The sequence below is a fragment of the Lagenorhynchus albirostris genome, chromosome 14 (genome assembly GCF_949774975.1).
Source record: "Lagenorhynchus albirostris chromosome 14, mLagAlb1.1, whole genome shotgun sequence".
Taxonomy (NCBI): Eukaryota; Metazoa; Chordata; class Mammalia; order Artiodactyla; family Delphinidae; genus Lagenorhynchus; species Lagenorhynchus albirostris.
The window spans coordinates 37,984,096-38,008,394 of record NC_083108.1 but is presented as its reverse complement, the minus strand read 5'-3'; the positions used below and the strand labels follow the sequence as shown (position 1 = coordinate 38,008,394).

Genomic DNA, 24,299 nt, shown 5'->3' with positions numbered 1-24,299 from the left:
ACTCTGTTCTTAACCTTTTCTGTTTTATAACCCAGTGAGAAACAACCCCTGATGGAAACAAAAAAACCTCCCTTTTCTCCTAAGAGTCTGTTAATTATTGATCAATCAATGATTATTTATTATTGATCAATTAATAACAGAAGCCATTATTGCCTAATCATGTTTAATTTATTAAGGAGTCATTAGTTACTAACTTATTAATGGTCAATTAACTATCAACCGATTCATTATTACTTCTGTATATCTATTAATTACCATTAGTTTTATAAGGATATTAACATTCTGGTAATGATATTTTGAGCAACTCTTATCCCTAGAGTGTTAAAATACAAGGCACGGTATTTCCATTGAAAACTTCAACTTGCATAAAGACTGCTGTTTGTCACCACCCTTTGTGGGATGCTTGCTGGGAACTCCTCGCTGTGCCCCAGGCTTCCCCCTCACTAATGAAGCAGCCAGAGGCGTTTTATCAAAACCTAAGCCCCATCGCCACTCCTCTCTGCTCAGAGCCCTCCGGCCACTCGTCTCATCCAGGGTGAAGCCCTCCGCCTTGCTGTCTTGCTCCTGGCCTCACTGACCTCCTTGCTGTTCTGGCTCTACCTGCTCAGGGCCTTTGCTGCACCCTCTCCCTGGAACTCTGTTTCCCTCCAAAACTGTTTTCAAAAATGAGCAGTTTCCTTCGCTCCCTTAATTCCACTCGGTCTCTGCTTGAATGATCTCCCTCGGAGAGGACTTCCCCTGACCATCTCATCTAAAGCAGTCGCCAGCCCTCCTGCTTAGGCAACTTCATTGCACTTGTCACCCCCCGGCTTGATGCTGATTTGGCTTCCCTGCATGTTTGCTGTTTGTTACTCCTTGTTTCTGTGCCCTGTGAAGGCAGGGATCCTACCTGTCACGTTAACTGCCGTATCCTTAGCACCTAGAACAGTGCCCGGCATGCAGTACATGGACAGTAAAGATTTGATGAGGATTTTGTCTAAATGAATAATTATAAAATGCAAATATAATTATAACGATAATCAGGAAGTTTATTGAGAGCCTTATAATAGCTGTGGTCCTATAGACTTCGGAATCTTAGACTCTTGTCAAGAACCTCGTGGCTGCACAATTGATCTGACTGGATTGATGCCCTGTCAGTGGTGCTCTCTTGGGGTCAAGGGCAGCATTTCCAGAGCCCACAGCACTTGAGGTTTTGTCAAGTCTGAAGTCTTCCAAGGTGGTAACTGTCTTTCAGGGCCCTTTATCACCACTGCCAGCCCATCCCAAGGAAGCTGCAGACCAGGTCAGGCCCAGAGGCAGCTGGCATGTCTTGGTGTGCATGGCCCTCTGTCTTGAGAAGGAGAGGGGAGAGCAGCGTTGTATAAGGCAGCAGAAGCAAGATCTCCATGGATTACGGCTAAGGCTAGAGTCAAAGCCCCGTTGTCACATATACAAAATGCACACGGAGGAGTTAGCCGCAGCTTGACCTCGTCGCCCTCACCACCATTACAGATTTGAAGATGGTACCATCTCCTTCCTTGACGTGATAGCGCTGAAACATGGATTCGATGTCTTAGAGCGCCTCACAGGTCAGTGGACCTCTTTATCTGTGTGGAATTTGCTTCCTGTTGCCCGTGTCCTCGAGGGAGCCCTGGCCTGGGTGGGATTCAGATAAGGAGAGAGCCTGTGCAGGTGAGCGGCACATGGCAGCTCTGCACTGATGCAGATGAAGCTGATTCTAAAGAACTTCCAGAAATGACTTCTGAGGCAAGAGCAAGAAACTGGACCTTTTTTTTTGGTCGGTTAAAAGAACATTTTAACAAGTGATAGACATTCCAAATCCAGAGATTAATAACCTCACAGACGCAGAGGAGCCCTCCTTGGTCCCTGCACTGGGAATGCTTACAGATCCTGAGAACTTATTTAGCTCTTACCTCCCACAGGGGAGCTGTATGATGAGCCCACTTTGCCCACGAAGGAGCTTATGCTCAGAGACGTTGAATGCCTTCCCCAGGACCAGGGAGCTGGAACCCGGGAGCGCTAGGGTTTAAACCCAGGCATTGCTAAGGTCTAACCCTGAGCCCCCAAACACTGTCTCTTCTGCTGGCCTTTGCAATGATACATGTTTTCTTTCCTGACAAGTGCTTGGGATGTGTGAGCAGGTGGGGGACATTCCCCACAGGCTAACACACAGATGGATGCCACTTCCCATCTTATGGGGCTTGGCACAAGGCACACGGCTGGAAGAACCTCTGTCTGGTGAGCCATGACTCCTCACTCCTGCTGCGCTCTGGACGCTCCTGTCAGAGGCTAAGCTTCTAGAACGGGGTGACACTGCTTGTACCGTCCACATGGGTGTGGGGTCATGGTGAACCAGGGACGCGGCTTAGCAGTTAGGCAGCCCTTTCTCTCTCTCTCTCTCTCTCTCTCTCTCTCTCTCTCTCTCATCATAATAAGAGGACCCTTAGGTCCTCAGCCTAGGCCTAAAACTGCGGGCAGACAGAATTCATAGGAGGGCTGTCGTGACAGTAATGCAGGGAGGTGAGTGGGCATCATCCAGACAAAGAGGAGATAATCAAGATGGACATTGAGAAACGAGCGCTTTCTCAAGGACAGATACTAGCAAGGTATCCAAACCACAAGTGAGAGGGTCTGACACAGCCAGGGGCACCTCTGAAGGCAGACTGACAATATCAGCCCCACAGTAAGGCAAACCCTGATTTTTCCTACTTAGTTAGGCTCTTTTTTAGAAAAAATTGTGGTGAAATCTATATAACATAAAATGTACCAGTTTAGCCCTTTTAAAATATTCAATTCAGTGGCATTAAGTATATTCACATCGTTGAGCAACCATCGCCACTATCCTTCTCCAGGACTTTCATCATCCCAAACTGAAAAAAACAGTAACTCCCCATTTCTCCTCCCCCAGCCCCTAGTAACCTTATGTAAGAGGAATAATACAATATTTGTCCTTTTGTGTCTGGCTTATTTCACTTCGCATAATGTTTTCAGGGTTCATCCATGTTATAGCAAGTATCCTTAACTGCTTTGTATAATAGTAAAATGATTTAGGGAACTTCCCTGGCACTCCAGTGGTTGGGACACCGAGCTGCCACTGCAGGGGACGCAGGTTCGATCCCTGGTGGGGGAACTAGGATCCTGCATGCTGTGCGGTGTGGCCAAGAAACTAAAAAAAAAGATTTAAACATTAACGTAAACAAACAGTAACAGCAAAAAAGAGATACATTTAAAGACAAAATTGTACATTTTTGCAATCTGTTACCAAAGGGTCTAAATTATCTGAATGCTTAAGTAACATTTTTTTTTTTAAAGGAAGATGACTTCCCATTTATTGGCTGCTATAGTCTTTCAGTGATATAAGCAGTTATACGCATGGGGTAAAATAATGTTGGGCCATTGTAAATTGAGGTGAAGTAACCATTTCATCTCTTCTCCATGGTCTAGACATTGCTTCCATGTCTAAATGTCCTGTGTAAGCAGGATTTCATCAAGGCGCTTAGAGTGAATTTCTGCATGGACTTATTAAAGCATTGATTTAAGAATTTCACTGTTTTTAAAATAGCACGGAGGCTCATACCTCTGCGTCAGTCATCTTACGTGGGGCAAATGATTTCACGTGTGACGAGGTGGAGCTCTTTGTGTAGTGAAGAGTTTTGGAGTCGAAATCTGTGGCTCCGGGTGAGGGTGCTATAGAAGCAGCCCTTTCCATACACCTCAAAAACTACGTACCAGCACGGGCTCCCGGGAACAGCTTGCAATTGCCGAGTTTGCAAGATCTCTTCTTGTTATTCCTAATACTCTTGCAGTTAATGCTGCCCAAGACTCCACAGATCTGATTGCAAAATTAAGAGCTTTTCATGATGAGGCTCAAGTTAACCCAGAACGCAAAAATCTAAAATGGATTGGTCTTGACTTGGTCAATGGTAAACCTCAAGACAACAAACAAGCAGGGGGGTTTGAACCAACCATAGTTAAAGTTAAGAGTTTGAAAGTTGCAACTGAAGCTGCAATCACCATTCTTCAAATTAATGATCTTATCAAATTATACCCAGAAAGCAAAGACAATAAGCATGGAGGTTATGAAGATGCTGTTCACTCTGGAGCCCTTGATGACTGATCTGATTTCTTTGATTTAGGACAATGTTAGATGCAGTTTTCTTGTACCTCGAGTATTACACATTAAAGTGCAAAAAGCTGGAAAAAAAAAAAGGAAGATGACAACAATTCCTATGGAAAAATTCCGCAGAAGCAGCAGTGGTAAACTGTCGTTCGGTACCAATGACCTAATCATTTATCATGTGGGCAGTACCATGAACTATTTACAAGTATTTAAAATCATTAATATGAGGTCCAAGTTTGCCAGTTATAATGATCTCATTTTCTTAAAAATTTTACATAGAGTTCATGATCCCCTTTTGCTTTCATAACTGTTTTGAGGTGGAATGGAGAACATCAGGCAGCACACCTTTACCCTGGCTCAGTACACCTACGCCGCCCTGTCCACCCTTCGGTACCCCAACGGAGCCCCTGTCGTGCAGATTTATAGCGACTCTGAGTTCAGCAGCCCAGAGGTTCAGGGTCCGGTCATCAGCTTCAACGTGCTCGATGACAATGGGAACATCATTGGTTACTCCCAGGTGGGTTTTCTTTTCATCTTGCTGACCTGTTCACAACAGAATAACTCTTGTCTGGAATTCTGAAGCCTTTCTGAGCCCTGAAATTTGCAGTCAAGGCCTCTGGGCCCTTGCAATAGCCATGATGAATCCTGTGCACTGTTGGAGAGGCCACTGGTCCTTCCTTAGAGGCTCTTTACTCTTGTTCTAACAAGCACAGCTATTTAGTTCTTCAGCCCTCCTTATTTAGCTACAGGTGATCAATTTCAAATGGAAAGAGAGAGGTCGAGTCTCTGATGGCAGTGAGAGGGAACAGCTGAAGCTTGCCAGCAAGGGAAGACACCCTAAGGTAGTGTAGACAGAACAGCCTGTCTGATGTCGTTTCATGTACAAACAGCTTGGTAGCCCCACTGATACATCAGACCATATCATAGTGTTACACAAAATTCTGGGCCTCTTACCACCATTTGTTTGCATGTTGCTTGGAACTCATAACTCTTTTTTTATTTAATGAAGTAGGAATGATGTCCTTAGTAGCACAAAAGCCCTTATGTCTGCCATAGTTCATCCATATTATGAGTTCAAAGGATTTGGTAGATTGGTTATAAAGTATTTTCTGTAGATATACCCTTTGTATGTATTTTCCCATGAAAACAATTCAGGTTTGGGAACTGCTTGGATCCTTACCACAGCTGAGTAAGCTGGTCACTGCCCAGTACATTAAGAAATCTAGAGTCACACTGAGCACTCAGACATGGCCCTAGGTGGTCAGCAGATGGGCTGTCACACACGGGGCATGGGGAGCTCAAGGCCCTTCTCAGAGCCCGGGTTTCTAGAACTGCCATGAGGAGCAGATTTGATCATCACATAAGTTTGGAAGATAGTGCTCGTCTTCCCTTGAAAGCCACTATCTCCACACACCTTTGTCAAACCCAGAATTTCTCAAACAAAATCCATTTCTCAAGGAATCCTGTCCCCACTTCTGAATAGCCATAAACTCTCTGAGGAACCAACTTGAGAAATATTCTCTGGGGGAAATGTTGGTTCTCACTGGTGTCCAGGGGCCAACACTCTACAACCATAAGCTGTCCCTTGGGTGAGTTGACTGTGAAGACCCCAGCCCACACTGCCCCTCACTTACACAGCCCAGCACCACTCAGAAGCAGGCGATTGTAAATGCTTCTGAGGGATGGTGGAAAATGCATCGGGGCCAAAGCTTTGCCTTCTCAAATATGTTATTCTAGGTTATTGGTACAATAAGTTTCGTTCTCAAACCTAAAATAAGTGTATGTTTTCAGGGGTGTGGGGGAGGGCAGACAAGCGACCATGAAGTGTGCTGTGGCAGGCATGTTACCAAACTCAGGTTGGGTTGCTCACCACTCAAAAGCTAATAATCAAGGGGCAAGTGTCAGTAGAAAGGAAAGGTGCTTTATTCAGAAAAACTGGCAATCTGGGGAGAAAGTGGACTCATGTCTGGAGACCAACTCCGAAGATTCTTCTCAGCCATGACAATTTTTAAAGGGAAAAAGGGGAAAGAGTCTCAGTTAATCATTAAGGTAGGAGATCAGATTGTCATCATCTTTCCATTGTGTGCAGACCCACTGACTTCTGATCTTCGTTTGGTACTGTCTTGTCCTCATGGTCCACCTGCAATTGGATGTTCTCTTGCCCCTGTTATCCGCCTGCAAATTTGCTAACAGGGAAGCTGTTATTCTTTAACTACTTAATTAGAGAGTCGGTCATTCTTTAACTACTTAATTCTTCATTCTTACTCCTTTTAATCCAGGAAAGGAATCAACCGGTTAAGCAAGGCACTGTGTACATTCAGTAGAGCAGAAGTCCGGAGTTAGGTTAAATGTTACCTAGTGATCTCATTTTTACAATTAAGGTCTGTCTGAGGAAAACAGAAATGAACAAACAGAAAAAGGGCAAAAGAGCTGTTTACAAATCCCCACTATCAGACATCATTACATTTCTATGCGAATAGGAGTGAAGGTCCATCTTCTGTAACTGCTTCATGCTGAGAGAAGGTGTCGAGATCTTAGAGTGAAAGACGTCGACATGGGTCTGTAGCATCTCTTTGTTGACAGTTTTAGTTGCCCGCTCACATATATGGGCAGAGCAAGCTACAGTTATTCCTATGCCCACAAAGATATAGATTATTACAAGCAATGGCATTAATCCCATTCTTTCATCAGACACAGAGTCTGTGACTCTCTTGCCCTAATCATTAACTGCTCAAGCCTTTTCTTTTGTGACTCTGGGAGGCCTGGGAGACTTCAGCTTTTCTACAAATAAGAGGCAGCCTTTGTACTTGGCGGGGGGTGGTGGGCCTACAGGGTTCTGCTTGGACCAAGCAGCGGTGAAAGAACCCCCCCCCACCATTTGCCAGAGAAGCCTCAAGAGGAAGACTCCCCCTCCCCCTCAGGGAGCCTATCTGGGTGCCTGGCTGACTTCACCAGGACCTTCATTCTCCAAGGCATCGCACAGGATGGGTTTCTCCCTCTGTGCCTTTGTAGAGGAAGCTCATCCTATGAGTGGAGGCCGAGGCTGAGGCATGGCCAGCTGTGCCGGCCCGGGAGAATCTTGGGTTTTCCTGGGCTCCTTCACATGTGGGAATTCCACAGGGATTTGGGGGGCCTTCGGAAAGATCAGATGGCGTCATGGCTGGGTCTGGCTTCTCTTTTTCAAGGGATGCGTGAAAGAATTGAGCCTTCTGTGAGAAGATTTTGGGTTCTTGTTTTTGACATCCAAATCTCCGAATTGCATTCTCCCCTCTGTTGGAAGTCAGTCTACCCAGTGGTTAAGAGGGTGGGTTAAGATTTGGACTGCCTCTTGCTGGCTCTGGGAGCTTGGGTGAGTTAATGTAAGCTCCCCAAGTCTCCGTGAAATGGGGGTAACAATCTTCCCTGCTGATAGGTTGTCACGAGAATTAAATGAGTTACAATACACAGCCCCTTAGCACTGAGCTGGTATGAAGCAAGTGCTCTATTGCACTGTGGTCAGGCCGGTTTCTCACCCTCCCTGGATGCAGCGCTCATCCTGCCCCAGCAGCCAACTCCTTCACCTGGCTGGGCACTGGCCGAGCCTGTGTGGGATTCCAAAGGTCTCAGGGTGAGAGGAGATGAAGTTGTGATGAGAAATTAGTATGAAGGGTAAGCGTGGCCGAAACAGCCTCTTCCACCCACATGCTCTTCTAGGTGGGGTCCCTGTCCCTTCCCCTTAGAATCTTGGCAGGTCTATGACTCACTCATAACCAACAGAATGCTACAGAAGGTGACACTGCTTGGCTTTGGAGGCTGGGTCAGAAAAGGCCCCGCAGCATCAGCATTGCTCCCCGGGGCATTCACTTTTGGAGCCTCGAGTTACTGTGTAAGGATTTTTACACTGAGCGGCCATGCTGTGAGGAAGCCAAAAGCAGGCATGATGGTGACTGTCTGCTTTGACCCCTTCTGGCTTGGAGGCCAGACGCATACATGAGAAGCTGAGTCTCCAGGTGATTCCAGCCCCAGACGTCATGTCGCTCCCAGCCTTCTAGTCTTCCCAGCTCAGACAAGCCATCTCCTCTGGGGTCTTTCTGAATTCCTGACCCCCCTGTAGCCGTGAGCACAATAAAATGGTTATTGTTTTAGGCCGCCAGGTTTGGGTGCCTTGTTTTGTGGCTGTGGTAGCTGGAATAGTGGATACGGGGTGGGTGGGGGAGACTTCTCATTCAGCTTAGCTGGAGTTGGGGTCGGGGAGTGAGGGGCTTTCCTAGGGGCTGCCCCTTGAATGGAGACCACCTGATCCTGGAGGTGGAGTAGGCCAGACCCAGTGGTGCCGCCAGGTCTCACCTCAGACAGCAGGGAACTCCTGGATTTCACCAGCAGAGGTGGCTTCTTTTCACTCTGACCATCCAGGGGAGACGGCTAAAGGGAAGACAGTGTAGTCCCCATAAGGGTGTGTGGGAGGTAACACCGCTGTGCTTGCCTAGCGGGGAGGCCAGGCTGACCATCTGGTGACCTGTGTCTGTGTCCCCCACCTGTACTTCCCAGGGAGAAAAGTTTCAAAGGCTTCTCTGACTGGGCAAGATGTGTTTGTTTCCTTGAATGCATTTAGGGCACTCCCCCAAGTTTAACCTGAGTCACCAGGGCTGAGGACCCTCACTGGGGCCCCAGGCCCTTGGGAGAATGGAGCCCTGGACCCACAAACAGAAGAGCTGGGATAAACATCCCTCATGCCAGCTCACCTTTGAGCCTCATGACTACGAATCACCTGTCTAGCTTCCAGGGGACAGGAAAGAGCCTTGGAACTCCTGGATTGAGTAGCAGTTAGTTCTGTGGTTCAACCCAAAGTCTGAAACATTATGAAAGCAAATCGATAACCCACAGTGTCAACACAGTAATGTTTGTAGCCTGGGCTGGGAGCTGAGGCAGAGCTGCTCTGACTGGTAGCTCTGCTAAGTCCTGCTCTGGGAATCTACCCGGAAGCAGAGGATGCCAAGGAGCTGCCTCACGTCCCAGCCGCCCTCAGATTTTACTTTTGTGAATCTCCCTTGAAACATGCGGGCTCTTTTTTCAAAGATTAATTTACTAAAAATATTTTTTAACAATTGAGATATAACTGATGTATAACATTGTATTAGTTTTAGGTGTACAGTGCAGTGATTTGATATATATGTATATTGCGAAATGATTACTACAGGTTTAGTTAACACCTGTCACCACACATAGTTACAAATTTTTTTTCTTGTGATGACAGCTTTCAGGACTTACTCTCTCAGCAACTTGTACATGCGCCATGCAGTGTTGTTAACTATAGTCACCATGCGGTACAGTACATCCCCAGGACTTATTTTTCTTAGAACTAGAAGTTTGTATCTTTTGACCACCTTCACGACCCCCATCCCTTACCTCTGGCAGTCACCAATCTGCTCTCAGTATCTATGAATTTTGATTTGATTCCACATGTAGGTGAGATCATACAGTATTTGTCTTTGTCTGACTCATTTCTTAGCAGTTTTCATTATGACTTAGCAGTTTTCATTATGACTTAGCATAATGCCCTCAAGGTCCATCCACGTTGTCACAGATGGCAGGATTTCCTTTTTTATAGCTGAATAATAATATTTGTAAATCACATATTTTTTATCCATTCATCCTTTGATGGATACTTAAGTTGTTTCCATTTCTTGGCTAGTGCAAATGCTGTAATGAACATGGGGGTGCAGATATCTTTTCAAGACAGTGATTTCATTTCCTTCGGATAAATACCCAGAGGTAGAATTGCTGGATCAAAGTTCCAGCAATTCGTTCTATTTTACATTTTTTAAGGAACCTCCATACTGTTTTCCATAGTTCCTCACCAGTTTACATTCCCACCAGCAGTGCACGAGGATTCCCTTTTCTCCACATTCTCTCCACCTCCTGTTATGTGTTGTCTTTCTGATAATAGCTGTTCTAACAGATGTGATATTAGATGCTCGCTATTAGATATTTGAGAGCTGATGTCATTGCGGTTTTGATTTACATTTTCCTAACAATTTAGTGACGTTGAGTACCTTTTCATGTACCTGTTGGGCATTTGTGTGTCTTCTTTGGAAAAATGTCTGCTCATTTAAGAAATCAGATTGTTTGTTTTACATGTGAGCTCTTAACTTGGAGTTTGGTGTGAATTTGATATCTTTCACTTTTCTCAGACCTATGTTTATAACCCAACTGGATAAGATTTAATTATCAGTAACATTTTATAAAACGTATTTAGTAAACCCACGATAGATCATGGCCCCTTAGAGCAAAATTCCAAGCTCATATTTTCATTTTACTGTTAAGAAAGAGAGGTCCAAGTGTGGATCTGAAACTCCTTCCCAGGCAATCAGAGTAAAACTGGACACTCCTAACACTGGTTCCATGTCATATATTAAACCCGCAGATGGATAAAATGGCCAGTCTTCACAACATCCACGTGCGAACCGGCTGCTTCTGTAACACTGGGGCCTGCCAGAGACACCTGGGGATAAGTGATGAGATGGTCAAGAAGCATCTTCAGGTTGGTACTGGATCGTGTGGTCCAAACGCTGGCCAGAAAACCCCAATGGCGGTGCCTCTAACTTCATTAGAGGCTGGTCGTGTGTCTGGGGTCAGGGCTGGATCTGCGAGCTCATTTCTCTGAGCCCACCCTGTGAATGTGTAAAGAAAAAGGGTCAACAAAAATAGAAAACACTTCAAGATACTATGTCTCTGGCAGTCATTTTTTAGTTTGAGGGCAAATATTTAGAGGCAGAAGAGGGTTTTTTGTTGTTGTTTTTTTTTTTCCAGAAGAGGGCTTTTAACAGGGGTCAAGCAAATGTGAAAATGTGCTCGTACATGCAGATGGCCCTTAGCTAGTTCAGTCCTGCCAGAGTGAAATCTCCAAGCAGGAGGTAGCTCGTGTCTGGGTTGGGTGAGGAGAGGAACTCTTCTACAGGGCATTCTGCATTTCTCAGGTCCCCTCTCTTCCTGCCGCTCCTCTGGGCTGAGGTTTGTCATTTCAAGGTACAGCCTGTTTTGAACAATTTCATAAGAATGGTTTGAGTGGCAAAGAGCCCTTGTTTATATCAGAATAGTTTCTAACTTAAGTTTCTTTTGGTTGCCACTAAATATTGAATATGTTAAATCCCAACCAACTGTGAACAATGTTTTATTTAAAAAGGAGGGGGGAACTCCCCTGGTGGTCCAATGGTAAAGAATCCACCTTACAATGCAGGGGACGCAGGTTCGATCCCTGGTCAGGAAACTAAGATCCCACACGCTGCGGGGCAACTAAGCCCGCACGCCACAACTACTGAGCTCGTGCGCCTCAGCTAGAGCCCACGTGCTGCAAACTACAGAGCCCACGTGCTCAGGAGCCAACGCGCAACAACTAGAGAGAGAAAACCCACATGCCACAACTAGAGAGAAGCCCACGCGCCACAATGAAAGATCCTGCATGCCTCAGTGAAGATCCTGCGTGCCACAACTAAGGCCTGATGCAGCCAAAAAAACCCCAAAAAAGATAAATCTTTAAAAAAAAAGAAAGAGAGAGAGAGAGAAGGGGGAATTCCCTGGCGGTCCAGTGGTTAAGACTCGGTGCTTCCACTGCACGGGGTGTGGGTTTGATGCCTGGTCGGGGAACTAAGATCCCTCACACCACATGGCGTGGTTAAAAAATAATAATAAAATAAAATAAATAGAAAGAGAGAGAAGGAGTCTTAGAACAGAAACGAATGCAGTTCCTGATGTAATATTGATCCTGTAGAATGCCGTGGCCTCATCTCCTTGGATGACTGACTTGGGTTCAGCTCTGGGGGAGGTAGGCAGCTGGAGCAGCGACCAACACCAGGCTGCCACGCTTGGAGAGGCTTGGGGACGTCTTGCCTTTCTTTCACCACCTCCCGATCGGGCACTCATGCTGCCTTTGGCTTTCATCCTGGCCTTGGGCCGGTTATTCATAGGGGCAGCACCTCTGTCTCGCCCTCTTGTCAAAGGGCAGCTGTCAGGGATGCAGACCTCCCTTTGGTTCTGAGAGAGGCAAAAAGGCATGGCCAGCAGGTGGTCCTCTCACTTAAGCCCTAGGTAGACCAAGGAGCTGACCCATCTGTGCTTCTGAAACTTTGGTCTGTCTTTTGATACCTCTGTGGGTGAGCACTGTGTGCGTGTTTGTGGTAAATGCTTTCCATGAATGATTTCTTTTAAACTTAAAAAAACAAATTTATTTATTTATTTTTATTGAAGTATAGTTGATTTACAATGTTGTATCTTTTAGGCTTTTTAGTGGCCCCCTGAGGTTGGTATAGATCCCAATTCACAGTTGAGCAAAGAGTGACGTCCAGAGAGTGTGTCTCTGTGCTTCTGGAGCTATGCCTCAGGCACACGGCTCCTATTAGTGTTGCAGTTCTTTTTTCCTGGGTTAAGTTTATATTATAAAATTAACAAAACTTGTTTTACAAAATGGTTTCCACTTTATCCATGAGGAATGAGTCACTCTGGCTGACTTATTTCTTTATTCTAGGCTGGTCATGTCTGCGGTGACGATGTGGACCTCATAGATGGGCAGCCGACGGGATCTGTGAGGATTTCGTTTGGATACATGTCTACGCTTGAGGATGCCCAGGCCTTTCTCAGGTTCATCATAGCAACCCGACTGCGCCCGTCTCATGGCCATCCTCTCCCTCTGGCCACGCCTGGGGAGGCTGGAGCCCTGTCAGCAGAGAGCCTGCCTGCCACCAGGGCCAGACGTAGTCCCTCACCTCAGGAAGATGCTTCCCCAGACTCCAGGCTTTGGGACAACGCACCCACCACTGTGGATGCTGTGAGTTTGCGCCCACCTCTGCTGGAGACCACCAGAACCCAGCAGACCCCTTCAGAGAAAGCTGCAGGCATGCTGGATAGGGGCCTTGGGTCACACATCGTCACCAACATTTTCCTCTACCCAATCAAATCCTGTGCCGCATTTGAGGTAAGGGTTTTAGTGGCAGCTAAAGAGATTGCTTCTCTTTTGTTTACTTTATAATGTTGTTTGATAAAGCAAAGGAAAAAGTTCAGGAAGTGAAGGAAAGCATGCAGAAAATCAAAATCATAGTAGCCACTCTCATTCTGCCTTTCTTGGTTCGGGCTGACTTTTGACCGTGGCTCTGCTTAGGGGGACCCCTGAGAGGATCCTGTTTCTGGGTGTGACCACCTAGTTACTGTTGATAGTTAAGGATGTAACTTTCACCGAATGTGTGTGTGCTGGCTCCCTGCTGAAGCATCGTCCGTGCTTTGTTTCATTTGATCCTCAAAATGATATTATGAGGTGCTGGGTAATATCACCCCCATTTTATAGATATGGAGCCTGGGGGCTACTGAGGTTAAGCACTTTGCCCAGGTCATGACCCCCTGATAAATGATAGAGCAAGGATTTGAATCCAGGTCTGCTGACTCCCTGGGTCCCTGCTCTCATGCGTCTGTTCCGCTCAGCTCTCCCCGTGAAGGTGAACTACATAATGTCTGTAAACATGCTGGCCTGGTAGTCACCGGAGCTGGGAGCTAGAGACCAAGTCCCAGGGACACACGTAGATCCTAGAAAGACAGCCTCATAGAAAGTTCCCAGCCTCCTGAGCCTCTGGGATGACAGGCTCCCTGGCTCCTGGTCGGACATACCATGGTCAAGGCTGTTTGTCACCTGCATTTTGGGCTGGTCACACAGGAGCCTGTCCTCCAATCTGAGACCTTAAATAAGTAAGTTCACCTCCACTCCTGAATGGAGGCAGGTGAGGAGTAACAGGACTCTATTTTCACAGATGAGTCATGTCCCATAGAAGAGCCGCATTGCACAGACAGCGTAGCAGGAATTAGTGTTCCATTTTACAGACAAGGACACTGAAACTCAGTAGGTTTCCTTTTTTGCTAAAGGTCTTCTATCCATCTGCTCTTTCAGAAACTATACACTGAACACCTGCTACCTGCTGGGCCCTGGGCCTGCACTTGCTGTGCAGTGATGAGCAAAATGGAAATGGTTCCTTCTCTCAGGGTGTGAAGTATCTCAGAAGGGAAGCAGACACTTTATGACACACACACACATATCTATGTATCTATGTATCTATCATCTATCCATCCATCTCCATCATCTATCCATAGGCCATGATTTCGTACTAATACCTCCAATTCCAACCCAACACCATAACGTTTATTTAGCCGTCCCCCTTTCTGCACTTGTAAATCCTGTGAGAACCCTGGCTCCCACTGTCCTCAATGAATACTTATTTGCCCAACTCCTTCCATAACCCAAAGCCCAGCTGCACCAGCTGAGAGCTCACCCCTCACATGCCAACACAGACACACTGGCTGAAAACTTGGCCCAGACAAAGAAGAAGAAGGAGGGAGGAAGCCAGTAAACGATAGACATGTTCCAACAGATGGGTGTGAAGAACTGTGAAGGGTCTGAGAAACAGCCTGCCACAGTTTCATGGATGCTGACAGAAGACATGAGATTCCTGGGTCAGAGATAAAGGACTTACTCACAACCCAGCATGCAGCATGAACTTCATGGTGTGTTGGTTCTCTTTGTGCCCCAGGTCCCAAGACAGGGTCCAGAGGGGCCCAGGTGGATGCCGTGCTCATGTTCAGAAACCTCTAACTCAGGAAACCTGACTCTTTCATAGTAGGATGCCAGCCAACCTGTGTAGTCTTCGATCTGGGAGAAGCCATTACCTTTATAATATCGGACAGTGGGCAAACCTGCCCTCTGCTCCAGAGGGTTGTAGAGCTGTTCACTATACAAACATCCTTGAAAAGGTAGTCTGGATCAAAAGGACAGTTAGTGCTTCTGCTTGTTGAAACAGACATGCAGAAATGAGAAATCCATGGAGAAATGCCTCCCAATAACAGACTGTCTTCTAAAAAGTTATTTGTAATTCAAAACATGTTCTCCTATAGAAATAACGATTTAATGGTGGTTTCTGGGCCTAGCTACAATTATATAGACTGCTGAACTTGAGTGCTGTACTAGCAGAAGCAGCCGTAGTCTATGGGGAGAGGTCTGATGCACAAGACAAGTGAAGGGCAGAGGTAAAGGGATTAACATCTGTGGATCATCTGACATATTTCAGTTGCTTTACATTTTATATTTTGTTTTAGTTTTCACTCAGTCCTATGAGAAATGATAATAACGTCCATTTTACACATGACAAAGCCAAGGCTCAGGAAGGTTAGTTGTCCAAAGCTAATAACTAGCTGACGTGAGATTTAAGCCCAGGTTTGTCAGTCCTCCAAGTACCCTCCCCACTCCCACCCCACTGCACCACGTTTCTGCGTCTTGGATACAGGGCTTACCTTGCTTGATTTCAGTTTGCCTTGACACTGTTTCTTCTTGAGTGCTGCGCCCTCCCCCTGGGGCCCGCAGCTCCTCTCCTTCACTTCCCCTGATACCTCAGTCTTCCCTCAGGTCCTTCCCAGCAGAACCCTCCCTAAAGTGCCCCTAGATTAAAAATTGCTTTGCTTTCTTCATTACCCCCAATTGAAGTTTTCAGATTCCTTTGAGAAGTTGATTTGAGTGCTCAGAGGAAAATGACAGGATGAAATTGATTCACAATTAGTGTGCGAATGTTGGTCTCTTAATCGTAATACTATTTCAAAAGCATTGCTTCACCTACACCCTTCTTAAACAGACAGCTGGCTCCAGAAGAGCCCTCACGGGTGGAACTACTGCACCTGCCGCGCTGTAAGCAACTTGTGTAACTTGTGGACAAAACTCCTGTAAAGACCTGGTCCCATGTTATTGAGATTTCATTAGGTTTCCCCTAATGTTCTTTTTCTGTTCCAGATCCCATCCAGGACACCTTATGACATTTAGTCCTTGTGTCTCCCTAGGCTCCTCTGGGCTGTAACCAGTCTCTCAGACTTTCCTTGTTTTTATAACCTTGATAGTTTTGAGGAGTATCCGTCAGGTATATTTTAGAATATCCATCAGTAGGGCTTCCCTGGTGGCGCAGTGGTTGAGAGTCCGCCTGCCGATGCGGGGGACGCGGGTTCATGCCCCGGTCCGGGGAGATCCCACATGCCGCGGAGCGGCTGGGCCCGTGAGCCGTGGCTGCTGGGCCTGCGCGTCCGGAGCCTGTGCTCCGCAACGGGAGAGGCCACAGCGGTGAGAGGCCCGCATAGCGAATAAAAAAAAAAAGAATATCCATCAGTTTGGGTTTGTCTGATGTCTTTCTGAGGATTAGACTGGGGTTATGGCTTGTTTTGGAAGTAGGACCACAGAAGTAAAGGGCTATTCTCATCATATCATATTAGGGTACTGTCAGCATGACTTACCACTATTAACGTGAACCTGGAGCACCCGGTATTTGCCAGGTTTCTTCACTGTAAAATTTCCCCTCCACTCTGTTCCCATACTGTTCTCTTTGGAAGCAAGTCACTAAGTGTAGCCCACACTTAAGGGGTAGGGAGTTATAGGGAGTTACGCTCCCCCTTCTTGAGGAGGGAACAATTACATCAATTATTTGGGATTCTTCTGTATGAGGGATTTGACTTTTTCTGTTTATTTATTTGGACTCATGGGTATTTATTTTATACTTTGGATTATAATTCAGTACTACATTATTATTATTATTACTATTCAGTATTTTCCAGTTTTGGCCATTGGGCATGCTTTCAGTTGACTCCTGCATCCCTTTGACATACCTCCATCAGTTTGTTTTTTGAGCACTTCCTTACTTTTCTAGCACTACAGGGTGCTCCTGGCTCATCTTGTATATTCCCTGACCCAGCCCTGGAATAAACCATTTCTCCAAAGAGTCCTGGTTCTTTCTATTGGAGAATGGTATTAAATGCAAGATCTGGGCGCTGGGCATAATTTGTATTTTAATTTTGTAGAAATATGAAGAATTGAGGAAAACTTACACACTTAAAGTGGATCAACTCAGGGACCATTCCAGTGTAGCCACAATTTGTGCAATAAGTCTGTAGTACAAGGATATATGCCTGTTCAGGCATCCACCACTGTGGAAGGACACACAGAAAGCAGGTGCAATGGAGGCCTGTGGGGAGGGGAGTGGGACACAGGCTGGGGAGGGGAGTGGGACATAGGCTGGGGCGGAGACCTACTTTTCAAGTACGCTCTTGTGCTCCCAGAATGTTGTACTGTGCACATGCATTACCTACTTAAAAAGCAGGTTGAAGTGGAGAAGGGTGCAAACTGGATCTGGAGGGTGAATGGAAGGTATCTCAATCCCAAAGTCTCCTTTGCATTGTCTCCTTTGTTTTACTTCCTTCTCTTCATCCCTTTTTCCCTTCAGGAGTCTGTGCTGAATTTCTGAAGTCCTCTGCTTTAGTACAGCCGCTGTGCAATAAATGCAAAGATGATTTTTGAGGAGCCCTGGCTTAAAATACATTAACCTTTTTGTTTAGGTGACCAGGTGGCCTCTAGGAAATCAAGGGCTGCTGTACGACCGGAGCTGGATGGTTGTGAATCACAACGGTGTTTGCCTGAGTCAGAAGCAGGAACCCCGGCTCTGCCTGATCCAGCCCTTCATTGACCTGCAGCAAAGGATCATGGTCATCAAAGCCCAAGGTCTGAAAACTGGGTTCAGTTTTACAAAGCAGCTGTCAAGAGTAGCTTTTTTTCTCATAGGAAAGTAAAGTCATGGCTTTTCCTTTACCAAATATTAAGATAATCCAAAAGGAAGTGAAATGATGTCTAGAAGAGACAACGGAAAGTTTGTTCCTTTTGCATTTTTGGAATTTCTTTGGGGGCAGATTTTTGGGAAGAGGTGAAGATCTGACGGTCCAATCAGAAAGTAAAGAGATATAGATATTGAAATTATATGTTGTCCTTTTACTTACATTCCTTTTAATTCCTTCACTCATCATATGTTCTGCAAGCTTTGATTCTTCCTTGTGGATTTTTTTTTTTTTTTTTTTGGTGGCACGGCTTGCGGGGTCTTAGTTCCCAGACCAGGATCGAACCTGGGTCCTCAGCGGTGAAAGCGTGGAGTCCTAACCACTGGACTGCCAGGGAATTCCCCCTTGTGGATTTTTATTATGAACTAACACATATGAATTCATAGGCCACCTCTGTCCAGTGGACCCTTATATGATGATGGAAATGTTCAACATCTACATTGTCCAGTTTGGTAGCCACCAATCAGATGTGGCTACTGAGTGCATGAAATGTGACTAGCAGGACACTGGAACTACATTTTAATTTTATGTGATTCTAATTAATTTAAATTACCAAATGTGGCTAGTGGCTACAGTGTTGGACAGCACAAGTATAGAGAATACTATAATACGTACTTACAGCATCCAGTTTTAACAAACCTTCACATTTGGCCACATTTGCCTCAATTTCTCCTCCTCCTCTCCCTACTCCTTCCCACTTCTCTTACCTCCTACTACCCTCCTCCTTCCTCCCTTCTCTGCTACCTCTTCCTCCTCCTCCTTCTTTTAATACTTAAAAACATTACAGATATAGCTGAAATTCCCTATGTACTTCTCCTTGGTCTCATTCCTTCTCCTTCCACACCCCACCTACCATTTATAGAATATTCCAATTTCCCTCCTAACTTATAGCTGTACTTTTGTGATATATCCCATTTCCATATATTCAATGATTATGTTTCTTGGCTGTAGGTGTTCTATTCTGTTCCAGTAGTTTATTTTTTCTTGAACCAATAAGCCAATGTTAATAACTATAGAATGAATTTTGATATCTGGTAGGGCATGTCCTCCTACCTCATGCTTCCAGATTGTCTTGGCTATTCTTGGCCTTTTGTTCCCTCTATGAATTTTAACACATGCACGGATTTGTGTAGTCACTCCCATCATCAAGGTACAAAACAGTTCCATCACCCCAGAAAACTCCCTCATGCTAACCCTTTATAGTCTCTCTTCTCCCCACTCTTAACACCTGGCAATCAGAGATCTGTTCTCTATCACTACAGTTTTATTTTTTTGCGAATGTTACATAAATAGCATATACAATATGTGACCTTCTGACATTGGCTTCTTTCACTCAGCATGATGCCTTTAAGTCCCATCTAAGTTACTGCATGAATCGGTAGTTTATTCTTTTTTATTGTTGCGTAGTATTCCATTGTATGGATATACTAGGGTGTGTTCATCCATTCATCTGTTAAAGGACATTTGGATTGTTTCCAGTTTTGAGCAGTTATGAATAGAGCTGCTCTAAACATTCATGTGCAGGTTTTTGGTTGATCACAAGTTTTCATTTCTCTAGAAAAAATACTAGGCGTTGATTGCTGAGTCATATGGTAAGGATATGTTTACCTTTGAAAGCAACTGCCAAACCATTTTCTAGAATGACCGAATCGTTTTTCATTCCCGCCAGCAATGTATGAGAGTTCCAGTTGTTCCACATTCTGTCAGCTTTTGGTATTGTCGGTATTTTTTGTTTTATTTATTTTAATAGGTGTGTAATGGCATCTCATCATGTTTTTTGGCCATACCATGTGTCTTGCGGGATCTCAGTTCCTTGACCAGGGATTGAACCCAGGCCACAACAGTCAAAGCCTGGAATCCTAACTACTAGGCCACCAGGGAACTCCAATCTCGTCATGATTTTAATTTTCATTTCCCTACTGGCTAATGATGTTAAGCATCTTTTTATGTCCTTACTTGTTCTCTTTATATTCATTTTGACCCATGGATTACAGAAATGTGTTAATTTCTATATATTTGGAGATGTTTCTGTTTTCATTCTGCTATTGATTTTCAGTTTAATTCCATTAAACTCTCCAAAAGAGAGAACATACTTTATAGATTTTAAATTAAAATTTGTTAAGGTTTGGTTTATGACCAAGGATATGATTTATTGCCGTGAGTGTTCCATATACACTTGAAAAGAATGTGTATCCTGTTGTTGGGTGGAGTGTTCTATAGATGTCAGTTCTATACCAGTTGGTTGATGGTATTGCTGTTTTTCTCTGTACTTGCTGAATTTTTATGTACTCGCTACCAGTTCTGTTGCTTACTGAAAGAAGAGTGTTGAAGTCCCCAACTGTAATTGTGGGTTTGTCTATTTTCTCCTTAGTTCTCTTAATTTTTGCTTCACTTAGTATTATTATGTCTCCTTGGTGAATTGTTCCCTAAGTAATGCTCCTCTTTATGCATGGTCATTTTCTTTGTTTCAAAATGTGAAGTGTGAAATTCTTTGTCTGATGTGAATATAGCCGTTCAGCTCTCCTGTGGTTAGTGTTTGTATGGTGTATCATTTTCCACCTTTATATTTATTTCTTCTAGCTTCATCGATATTTATGTAACATCCCATAAAATGTATTCATTTAGAGTGTACCATTCAATGCTATGTTTGGTATATTCACAAGGTTGTACAACCATCACCACAATCAATTTTAGAACATTTGCATCACCCTCAAAGAGAAACCCCATACACATTAGCAGTCACTCCCCATTCCCAGCCTTATCCCCGGCTTCTGGCAACCACTAATCTACTATCTGTTTCTATGGAGTTGCCTATTCTGGATGTTTCATATAAATGGCAACAATATATGACTGGCTTCTTTCACTTAGTATAATGTTTTTAAGGGTCATCCATGTTGTTGAATAATATTCCATTGTATAGATATACCATATTTTTTTTATCCATTCATCAGTTGATGGATATTTGGATTGTTTCCATTTGTGGTTATTATGAATAACGCTGCTGTGAACATTTATGTATAAATTTTTGTGTGGACATGTTTTCAATTCTGTTGGATATATACCTAGGAATGGAATTGCTGGGTCATATGGTAACTCTGTGTTTAGCATTTCCAGAGTGACTCCATCACCATTTTACATTCCCACCAGCAACATATGAAGTTTCCAATTTCTCTACATCTTCCCCCACTGCGGAGCACAGGCTCCGGACGCACAGGCTCAGCGGCCATGGCCCACAGGCCCAGCTGCTCCATGGCACATGGGATCTTCCCGGACCTGGCAGGAACCCACGTCCTCTGCATCGGCAGGTGGACTCTCAAGCACTGCGCCACCAGGGAAGCCCTGTTGTTGTTTTTTTTAATAGCCATCCTAATGGGTGTGTAGCAGTATCTCACATGGTTTTGATTTGCATTTCCCTAATGACTAATGATATTGACCATCTTTTTATGTGTTTATTGTCCATGTGTGTATCTTCTTCAGAAAAATATCTATTTAAATTCTTTGCTTACTTATTTTTAAATTATTGAGTTGTAAGAATTCTTTATATATTTGAATATAAGTCACTTTTTAGATCAGATTTGCAAATATTTTCTCCCATTGTGTAGACTTCCTTTTCATTTTCTTTATGACTCCATTTTACATTTAATCTGCCTATATCATATTTCAAGTGAGTTTCTTGTATCCAGCATACAGTTGGCTCATGCTTTTTATCCATTCTGACATTCTCTATTATTTTCATTGGGATTTTGATTGCAAAATTACATATTTTGTAATCATATTTTGATTGTAATATTATAAATTAATTTCAGGAGAATTTATATCATATAATATTGAGTCCTCTATATATAAATAATATCTCTCTCCATGAAGATTTCTTTACTCCAAAATTTTAATAATAATTTATTAAAATAATTTTAATACTATTTTCCAGAAAAATTTTGCACACTTTTTGTTATATAATTGTTTATTTGAGTACTATCTTTTTTTTCTATTAAATATTTTAACTGGTTATTTTTGTAGTATAGAAACACTGTTGTAGTATAGAAACACTGTTGACTTTTGTATATCAGTGTTTTACCCAGTACTTTTTCTGAATTCCTGTTAGTTTTATTAGTTGGTCTGAAGATTTTCTCGCATGTTCTATATAAATAGGCATATCATCTTCTAATAATGATGGTTTCATATCTTCCTTTTCAATTTTTATTCACTCCCTCTTTTTTCTTCTTTTCTTATTGCATGGAGCAGTGATGGGAAATATCCTTTTTTATTACTGACTTGAATAAAATTCTTCTAAAATTTCAAAAATAAGAGTTGTATTTACTGTACATTTTTAATAGATTTGTTTTACCAGGCTAAAGTAGTTTTTTTAAATTTAGCCAAAAGTTTTATCATGACTAATAGTTCTTACTAAATGCTCTTTCTGCATCTGTTGGTTATATTTTTTTCCCTATAGTCTATTAGTGTGATATCTTAACATTAGTCGATTGTCTAGTACTGAACTATCCTTGCATTCTTGGAGAAAAGAAAAAAACTATTTGGCAATGATTTTTTGATACATTGATGGATTTAGTTTGCTAATATTTTATTGGTATTTTTGTACCTATTCTTATTAGTGAGATTGAGAAGTTATCTTCTTTAAAAAAATTTTTTTTATTGAAGTATAGTTGATTTACAATGTTGTTAGTTTCTGGTATAAGCAAAATGATTCAGTTATAAATATATATATAGTATATATGTATAGTATATATATGTATATACATTTTCAGATTCTTTTCCATTATAGTTTATTACAAGATACTGAATATAGTTTCCTATGCTATGCAATAGGACCTTGTTGTTTATGTATTTTATATATAATTGTTTGTATCTGCTAATCTCAAACTCCTAATTTATCCCCCCCTTTAACCATAAGTTTGTTTTCTATGTCTGTGAGTCTGTTTCTGTTTTGTAAATAAGTTCATTTGTATCATTATTTAGATTCCACACATAAGTGATATTGTATGATATTTGTCTTTGTCTGACTTACTTCACTTAGTATGATAATCTCTAGGTTCATCCATGTTGCTGCAAATAGCATTATATCATTCTTTTTTAGGGCTGAGTAATATTCCATTGCATATATATACCACATCTTCTTTATCCACTCATCTGTTGATGAACATTTAGATTGCTTCCATGTCTTAGCTATTGTAAATAGTGCTGCAGTGAATGTTGGAGTGCATGTATCTTTTTGAATTATTGTTTTTTCTGGATATATTCCTAGGAGTGGGATTGCTGGATCATATGTTAATTCTATTTTTAGTTTTTTAAGGAACCTCCATAGTGGCTGCACCAGTTTATATTCCCATCAACAGTGGAGGAGGTTTCCCTTTCCTCCACACCCTCTCCAGCATTTGTTATTTATATATATTTTTAGTGATAGCCATTCTGACTGGTGTGAGGTGGTACCTCTTTGTAGTTTTGAGTTGCAATTCTCTAGTAATTAATTGCTGTTGAGCATCTTTTCATGCACCTATTGTTGATCTGTGTGTCTTCTCTAGAGAAATGTCTATTTAAGTCTTCTGCCCATTTTTTGACTGAGTTGTTTGCTTTTTTGTTATTGAGCTATATGAGCTGTTTGTATATTTTGGAAATTAAGCCCTGTTGGTCACATCATTTGCAAATATTTTCTCCCAGTCTGTAGGTAGTTGTTTCATTTTGTTTATGGTTTCCTTTGCTGTGCAAAAGCTTGTAAGTTTGATGAGGTCCCATTTGTTTATTTTTGCTTTTATTTCTATTGCCTTGGGAGACTGACTTATGAAAACATTGGTATGATTTATGTCAGAGAATGTTTTGCCTATGTTCTCTTCTAGGAGTTTTATGGTGTCATGTCTTATGCTTAAGTCTTTAAGCCATTTTGAGTTTATTTTTGTATATGGTGTGAGGGTGTGTTCTAACATCATTGATTTATATGTGGCTGTCCAGCTTTCCCAACACCACTTGCTGAAGAGACTGTTTTTCTCCATTGTATATTCTTGCCTCCTTTGTTGAAGTTTAATTGACCGTAGGTGTGTAGGTTTATTTCTGGGCTGTTTATTCTGTTCCATTGATCCATATGTCTGTTTTTATGTCAATGCCGTGCTGTTTTGATTACTGTAGCTTTGTAGTATTGTCTGAAGTCTGGGAGGGTTATGTCTCCAGCTTTTTTCTTTTATTTAAAAATTAATTAATTAATTAATTAATTTATGGCTGTGTTGGGTCTTTGTTGCTGTGCACGGGCTTTTCTCTAGTCATAGCAAGCAGAGGCTACTCTTTGTTGCAGTGTGTGGACCTCTCATTGCGGTGGCTTCTCTTGTGGATCACAGGCTCTAGGTGTGCGGGCTTCAGTAGTTGTGACATGTGGGCTCAGTAATTGTGACTCGCAGGCTCCAGAGTGCAGGCTCAGCAGCTGTGGCACATGGGCTCAGTTGCTCTGTGGCATGTGGCATCTTCCCGGACCAAGGATCAAACCCATGTTCCCTGCATTGGCAATGGGATTCCTAACCACTGCATC

General features: G+C 43.2%; 1 protein-coding gene and 1 non-coding gene across 12 annotated transcripts in view; both read left to right on the top strand.

Annotated features, from left to right (window-relative positions):
- Positions 1 to 24,299, top strand: part of MOCOS (molybdenum cofactor sulfurase) — a 57,450-nt gene that overhangs the window by 11,103 nt on the left and 22,048 nt on the right. For all 11 annotated transcript variants that reach the window (XR_009534679.1, XR_009534678.1, XR_009534680.1 and 8 more), the window contains 5 exons: positions 1,492 to 1,568; positions 4,438 to 4,637; positions 10,524 to 10,640; positions 12,621 to 13,067; positions 17,498 to 17,660. Coding sequence is in view for 6 of the 11 variants with exons in the window: in XM_060120875.1 (XP_059976858.1) it covers positions 1,492 to 1,568; positions 4,438 to 4,637; positions 10,524 to 10,640; positions 12,621 to 13,067; positions 17,498 to 17,660 (1,004 nt within the window). In the remaining 5 variants the exon portion in view is untranslated. The remainder of the gene's footprint in view (positions 1 to 1,491; positions 1,569 to 4,437; positions 4,638 to 10,523; positions 10,641 to 12,620; positions 13,068 to 17,497; positions 17,661 to 24,299) is intronic.
- LOC132504612 (small nucleolar RNA SNORA20) lies at positions 3,321 to 3,450 on the top strand. Its single transcript, XR_009534994.1, has one exon. It is a non-coding gene; the product is annotated as a small nucleolar RNA SNORA20 (small nucleolar RNA).